The following is a 7,591-nucleotide window of genomic DNA, read 5'->3' as shown; positions in this document are numbered from 1 at the left end:
GGAGGCAGAGGTTGCAGTGAGCTGAGATCATGCCACTGCACTCCAGCCTGGGTGACAGAGCCAGATTCTGTCTCTAAATAAATAAATAAATGTATGTTATATGGGTATACGTAATTAGCAACACTCGTCAGCTTGTACACTTGAAATCTGTGTATTTCCATGTATGTATATTTTACCTCAATTAGAAAACAATTTTTGAGATGTAAATGGAAAAACAATGATTAAATTACTTTAACAAAATGAGCTCAGTAAAGTCTGTTTTTAAGAGAAATCACTGGGCACAGTGGCTCACGCCTGTAATTCCAGCACTTTGGGAGGCCAAGGTAGGAGGATCACTTGAGGTCAGGAGTTCGAAACCAGCCTGACCAACAGGTGAAACCCCGTCTCTACTAAAAATACAAAAATTAGCCAGGTGTGGTGGCGCATGCCTATAATCCCAGCTACCAGGGAGGCTAAGGCAGGAGAATCACTTGAACCTGGGAGGCGAAGGTTGCAGTGAGCCGAGATCGTGCCACTGGACTCCAGCCTGGGCGACAAAGATAGAATCCATCTCAAAAAAAAAAAAAAAAAGGGGGAGAGAGAAATCAAAATGACTCCGGAACCAATTGAAATAGAAGATTTTGTAATTAGAAAAGAGGAGGAAGAGGTGCTAACCATCAGGACCATCGCTTGCTGATGGCTTCCTAAGAACTCTGCCAACTACTTTACAGGGTTCATTTCATTCCCACAGCCTATCTTTCAGATACAGGAGAAAAAGGATGCTTTAATAAACAAATTCTCCCCAACATCCTTAGCAAACGCTTTAGATGCAAAAGCCCCCTAATAAACTCAAGATAACAAGGCACTTTTCTCTCTTTTAAATTTCAAGCAATAAGTAGTGAATCTCCTCTTAAATCTGTTATTATCATTAACAAATGTGAACCACAGGATAAAATACCTATTACTATTTTTGGTTTCAGCAATATTCATACAATATGTACTGTGATCTATGACCACTATGTATATATACATATATACACACACACACACACACACATGTACATATATATATATATTTTTTTTTTTTTTTGGAGACAAGGTCTGGCTCTGCCACCCAGGCTGCGGTGCAGTGGCATGATCATGGCTCACTGCTGCCTCAACCTCCCAAGCTCAAGCTATCCTCCCTCTTCAGCCTCTTGAGTAGCTGGGACTACAGATATGCACCACCACGCCTGGCCAGTTTGCATATTTTATGTACAGACAGGGTTTCACCATGCTGCCTAGCCTGGTCTCCAACTGGTGTGCTCAAGTGATCTGCCTACCTTGGCCTTCCAATGTGCTGGGATTAAGGCATGAGCCACCACACCCAGTTTCACAATTCTTAAAACATCTTAATTCCATGATCTAGACGATTTGCCCTTCACAGTGTCTACTGGGGGCTAGAAAGCATGATCTGCCTAATGAATATTTTACCTAACTGCTAAAATGAATCTGGCACAACTTCCCTGCCAGTTCAACTACAGTCTCGAGAATATGACCTCTCCGAGGCTCCTGCATGAACTGCAGACTGTTTTAAAAGACGTTAACAAGAATAGGAAGGGGCAAGATGGTCCTTACCACATCCAATATAGCATGGACAAACAGGTCCAGGTAGACTGTGGTGGCCTTGGTCCAGTTGTAAACTGGCCTCACTTCTTTATGATAGTTCTGTAATAGTTGCTTGCTGAGATGATACAGAGCAGAATCCCGGGGATGCTGTGTATCTGTGGCTAGAATTCCTGGAAAAGAAACTATCATTGTGAAGATAAAGTAAGAGGGGCTTGGTTTCTTTAGGAGGTTTCAGACTGTTCAGGACTCGGTGGCTGTTACTAGAATATAGCTTTCAGCTCGCCAAATTCTGCATCAATTCACAGCCAGTTGGTGCGGCCTTTGGCAAACGCTTAAAGTAAGCTGATGGCCTAAGTGCCCAACGGAGAAATCTCATTGTAAAAACAAGTAAATCAACGCCATCTCCAAGTCTGCAAAACTGTACCTACAATTTCATTTTACAACAAGCCTGCATTTTGGAGACAGAATAATTTCTTTATTCCTGTATCATCCTCTCCTAGCATCTAGAAAAAAACCACCTACACACTTAGCCAAAACTTATCTCCCACCTTGGTTTTTCTTTTGATTTTTCATTTGTAATTCAAAAATTCGATAGAAAACTCTAGCAAAAAAAAACATGAACAAACCCATTAACCCCAAAAACTTGTATAGATTTCTAGATAATGGGATTAACGGGAGCCCAAATTTGTACTTTTCTCCTCAAAAATCTCTTTTCTCATTTCATCTGTCCCTAAATAAAATGCACTTGTCAGAAAATGAGATCTTTGTTTTGAGAACATTCTCTCTGGTTCCAGGGAACGACCATTTCTTCTGACCCAAAAATCTTGATTTGCAGAGGAGCTGTGATTGGTGTTGAGGCCAGGGAGGCCAGAGGAAGGGAAGCAAGAGAAATGAGCACCAGCAATTGGAAGTGACAAATTTGTGAGGGCTTTCTCTGGATTGCAGAAAGATATTTTGTTCACAAGCTTTGCCAGCCCTTAGGGGATTCAATGCTTCACTCAGCCATTGGACCGAAGCAAATTGCACACCTCCTGACAAAGTGCGTGAGTGAAATCTCTCTGTAGTGTCCTGCGTGTGAATTTGCCTGGGCTCTCAGTGGTTTTGATGGTTATTTTGATGAGCTGCCGAAGGTATGAGGGATCCAGCAGGAAACTATAAATGAGATCGCTTCTCCCTGTGCGACAATCCTGTTTATACCCATTTCTTTATGAATGATGTCATGTCACTTGCCGCCACAGGCAGCAATTTCTATGATTTAACAATGTCAGTGTGACCAAAATGCTAACAACAATGCTGGAGGTGCAATGCCAGACTCCTTGTGGGCAGTTCTATGTACGCTTTCATTACCGTCGGAACTGGGAATCTAATGAGCATTTTAACTCCCTAACTATTCACCCAAGAAGATGCCTAAAATGGCGTTAGCTATTCAGGCGTGCAGGACTAAGGTGGGTGGCTTGCATCAGACATCATTTGTAGGGTTTTTGTGAGCTGTTATTGTCAAAAAGTGTGCTGTGAATCTCTCTACCTGAGAACATTTCTTGCTGGTGTACCCCAGGGGAGGGAAGTCAGAAGCACAGAGCAAAGCTGGCCCAGTGCTTTTCCTGCCAACTTTGCTGTGGGCAGCTCCACGTTTACCTCGCTTGGAAGCCCCCAATTCAAGTCTCAGTTGGGGAAACACCGAAATGAGCATGTTTCAATATAGGAAACTACCTGAGACAGCATTAAAACATAATTCTGTATGTGTTCTCCGCACCGTCTGCTCACAAAGACTCAAATTCCCCTCTGCGATCTTGTCTAGGAACCAATCCACAGGTTCCCTATGGATAAACCCATGTTTTCTAGAATGGGTCAAAGTCTTGGTTAAAAAGAGAAAGTTCTGGAAGCTAGGACTAGGAACAAAAGAGAATCAAGCACTGAAAGGAGAAAAATAATAAGCAAATGGAAACACGTTTAAATAAACCAAAAGGGGAAAGAGTTCTTTGTTTAAGATGGGAAGAAATAATAAATTACATTTCTACTATGAATGCAAATTTGCCTGAGGAGAAAGATCAATTACAGGAGAGAGATTAAGGATTTAAGTGACCATTAATTAACAGTAAATTATGCCCCTTGAAAGCTAATGTGACATTCACACAAGCACTAAATGACTCACAGTTCAGTGATGTTTCAACAGACACTGATGGAAGCTATCAACAGACCCAGAAAAGATTCCTCGCCAAAACTGCCTTCTTGAATGCTAATAATCAGCTTCAAATAATTCGCTTGTAAGATTTCTGGAAAGTAGAATGTGTTAGGGACTGTCCTATGAAGCACTTGTAGGTGAAGAGAGATTGAAAAAGAAGAAGATAAGAACACAATACAATTATTCCTTTGTTTTTCTTGTTTTAATGACTTACTCTCCCATGCACCTATCTTAAAGTGTTCAGGGTACTTTGATGGAAAGCGCTATTCTTGCTTTAGTTGCCATGTATCTCTAGGATTTTAAGAGAGTTACACATATATCTGAGAGGTTAAAAGGAAATGAGATTTATGTATTGAATTCCGAACACTGATTGAATGCTAACTGTATGCCAGGCACCAGGCTAAGCCCTCACATGAATGATCTCCTTCAACGTTCCCAACAAACTTATGAGACAGGTACTCTACAGATCTATGAGAAGTGCACTATTCCTGCAGGTGAGGGACTATTGGCATAGTGAGGTTAGCACTGCCCAAGGTCATGAAGCTTGCAAGCCAAGGGAGTGATATTTACACACAGCTGGAATGGTTTTGAAGCCCAAGCTCTTGATCATGACACTACATGATTAAGTGTAACCTGGCTCCCTCAGAATATTAGGAACAACAGCGAGTAACCTTTCAAAAAGAAGACTGACATGTTGTGTGGAGTATATTATTGGACAGAAATAGCCAGTGGTATTTTCTGTATGTGTTTTCAGGTTAATAATATCTTACATTTGCATTGCACCTTACAATTTAACAATGCTGTCTTATTTGATTGTCATGAATACCCAAAATAAAGTTAACTTACAAGAAAACTGAGTCTCTATTGACTTCCCAGGGTTACGTGGCTGGTGAGCAGTGAAGCAGGAATTAGCTGGCTCTCCTTGTTCAGGCCTCCTTCTATGCCAACACACTGCCCCCTGGGATTGGTTCAGTGCTCTTACATTTGCAAATTACCTTGATTTGTAAATACAGTAAAATATGTAAAGTAAATATAGTAAAACCCAGTAAAATTCCACAGGGCAGATCTTCCTGCAACAAGTATCCTCGGAATGATTTATGGTAAAGCACTGGTTGTCAGGCACTATTAAAACACTTATTTCTGCTACATTTAGAACAAAAATCATGCATAATACAAAACATTAGAGAGACATTGTTAAGAACTTAGTCTGTTTTCTTACCTTCATTTTTCAATTTTATCTTAGTTTAATGCTCACAATTATTTTCTGCTAAGAAACCCATTTGGCATTTAATGACATTTCCTCTGTTTTTATTTTTTACCATTAAGATATGCTTTTATCCTTTATGTTCAACATCCAAGATTTTTATACTTTACTGATAAGTGGCTATTTTTCTTCTCTACCTAATAAAAAAATCATTTCCAGCTTCCTGGCTACCAAATTTCTAACTCATCTCTGTAATTGACTCATTCCACTTCCAGTTACATTCTAAAACTTCAGAATTCAGATATGAGCTCTAGGAGAAACCTCAAGAAAGTGGGGTATTGCGAAACACCACCATAATCATAAATTCTCGATTTGTGCGCGTGTACTAAGAATCAATTGTATCCTAACTAAAATGATTCAATTCAATAGAGTTAATACTGGTGCCATGGAAGTTTAGTTCTAGAAATTTAGAAAAAAAAAAATTAACTTCTAAATTACTTTTAAGAGGAATTGTAAATTCAAAACTTGCAAGTTTACACTGCCTGTCTTTAGAGATATACTCATCACCTACATAGATTTTGTAAGGCGAGATGTTAAGGCCTCTAATACCAAAATGATATACATATGTCTGTAGCCATGACAAATCTAATGGACTTTTTCTCTGGGCTGCTAACAGCTGATAATGAAGCCAAGACTATTTTGGATAATAAAAACATATTATCCACACATAAGAGCAAATCTGAAAAAGAATGCCCCAAACTCTCAATCAAGCTGTAGAGAGCTTGATTTCTAGAAAAGCAGAGATTTATCAAGCAATTATAACATTTCAGAGCATATTTTCAGCTACGTGTAAAAAGCCCCACAGTCTAATGCTGTATGTGTGTGTATTTGCAATCATAGGAACAAAGTCAGAAACAAATCATTGTTTTCAATGTAGCTTCACAGGACTGGCATTTTACAGATAATGAATAAAAGCAAACACGCCTGAGAAGTTCTATGGCACAGTGTACAAAAATGTTGTCTCTAAGAGTTAATCCTTAATGCCTAGTAAAATCATGAAAAGGACTCACCTGTGGCCACCAGGATGCAGGCCCACAGGGGAGCCATCACGCGTGCCAACATTCCTAGGCAGATCCTAAAAAGGAGCAACGCAAACTTGCCTACCAGATGGAATGCCGCTCAATTTTTCCTAACAGGGTTCCTCTCCACTCTGTTCTCCTCCTTCTCCATTTGCCAGTTGATGCTATCCTCACTGGTGCTATTTTGTAAACACTCAGTGGGACAAAAGGCAATACCAGCACCATGCAAATGTTTTGGAATTGATGCCATGATGAAATCCCTTAACTTCTCCCTTTGGTTCTGCCCCAGGATCAAACTGTGGCTAACATTTCCATTTTCCTGACAGGAGATAGCTAAGTGAATAATGTAATCTAAGAGGAGCCCCTAAGGAGAGGAAATTCCACACTAATATGATTTCCTTTACAGCCTTTACCTAAGGCAGTGCTCTTGCTGACATTCAGGACACTAATTTCATTAATAATTGAAATCCAAATAGCTGTTCTAAATCAGACTTATGCGGTAACATCTTCAGCATTTGACAATGGTTCTTGGGCTCTTGAATTACACAAGACTAATGGAAACCTGGTATTGTCTAATGAAGAACAACTGCAAACAATGCAATGGAAAAGTGCTTTTTGTTTTTCCTAAGCCCCGTTAATTAAAAGAAACATTGATTTTTGATAAACAGGATGGCTTCTCAAATTTTCATTGTTCACAATTCAGAAAGTAACCTTCTAGAAAGGATGCTTCTAGGCTTATTAAAGATGAAAACTATTAAAGTTCAACATCATTTAATAAAAGTTTTTTTTTCACTTTCTGATTGAATACCCATTCATTCTTCATTACTAAGGAAAAAGGTGCATAATTCTATACAATAACACTATTTTCCATTTCTAGACCCCCCCCAAATGCTCTAGAAAGAAAAAACAGATACCATTTCCAACATCTGCCTGCTTTTTTATTAAAAATGAGATTATAGAGGCAAATTTTGATGTAAATTTTCACTGAGCCAAATGAAGGGGAGAAAGTATATAATTGATTCCAAATCTCCTCATCACTCAGTCCCTTGTTTAGAGTCCATGAAGTGCTCCACCTAATTTTCATCTACCAATAAAATGTAGCCTAATTGCTTTCCTATCATTGGTGAAGGGAGCAGTATATACAGAAAGAGAGAAAACTAGGATAACCCTGTGGTGTTGACTTGGTTTTGGAGGTATCAGTGTGAACCCATGGTTTTTAGTACATTCGCTAAATACATAAATAAATGCAAATAAGCTGGGCACAGTGGCTCACGCCTGCAATCCCAGCACTTTGGAAGGCCGAGGCCAGTGGATCACTTGAGGTCAGGGGTTTGAGACCAGTCTGACCAACATGGCGAAACCCCATCGCTACTAAAACTACAAAAATTAGCCGGGCATGGTGGCACATGCCTGTAATCTCAGCTACTCGGGAGGCTAGGCAGGAGAATTGTTTGAACTGAGAGGCAGAGGTTGCCATGAGCCAAGATGGTGCCACTGCACTCCTGCCTGGGAGACAGAGGGAGACTCTGTCTCAAAAAA

General features: G+C 39.9%; 1 protein-coding gene across 1 annotated transcript in view; it reads right to left on the bottom strand.

The window, feature by feature from the left end:
* HTR3B (5-hydroxytryptamine (serotonin) receptor 3B, ionotropic) overlaps nucleotides 1-6,352 on the bottom strand; it is a 41,189-nt gene extending 34,837 nt beyond the window's left edge. The window contains exons 1-2 of the mRNA XM_011926776.1: nucleotides 6,044-6,352; nucleotides 1,597-1,757 (exon numbers count right to left, since the gene is read on the bottom strand). Coding sequence (XP_011782166.1) covers nucleotides 1,597-1,757; nucleotides 6,044-6,095 — 213 coding nt within the window. The 5' untranslated portion in view covers nucleotides 6,096-6,352. The remainder of the gene's footprint in view (nucleotides 1-1,596; nucleotides 1,758-6,043) is intronic.
* Between the last annotated feature and the right edge of the window lie 1,239 nt (nucleotides 6,353-7,591).

The sequence above is a fragment of the Colobus angolensis genome, unplaced genomic scaffold, assembly GCF_000951035.1.
Source record: "Colobus angolensis palliatus isolate OR3802 unplaced genomic scaffold, Cang.pa_1.0 Scaffold7, whole genome shotgun sequence".
NCBI classification, from domain to species: Eukaryota; Metazoa; Chordata; class Mammalia; order Primates; family Cercopithecidae; genus Colobus; species Colobus angolensis.
The sequence above is the reverse complement of the archived record's forward strand: the minus strand, read 5'-3'. Positions and strand labels throughout refer to the sequence as shown.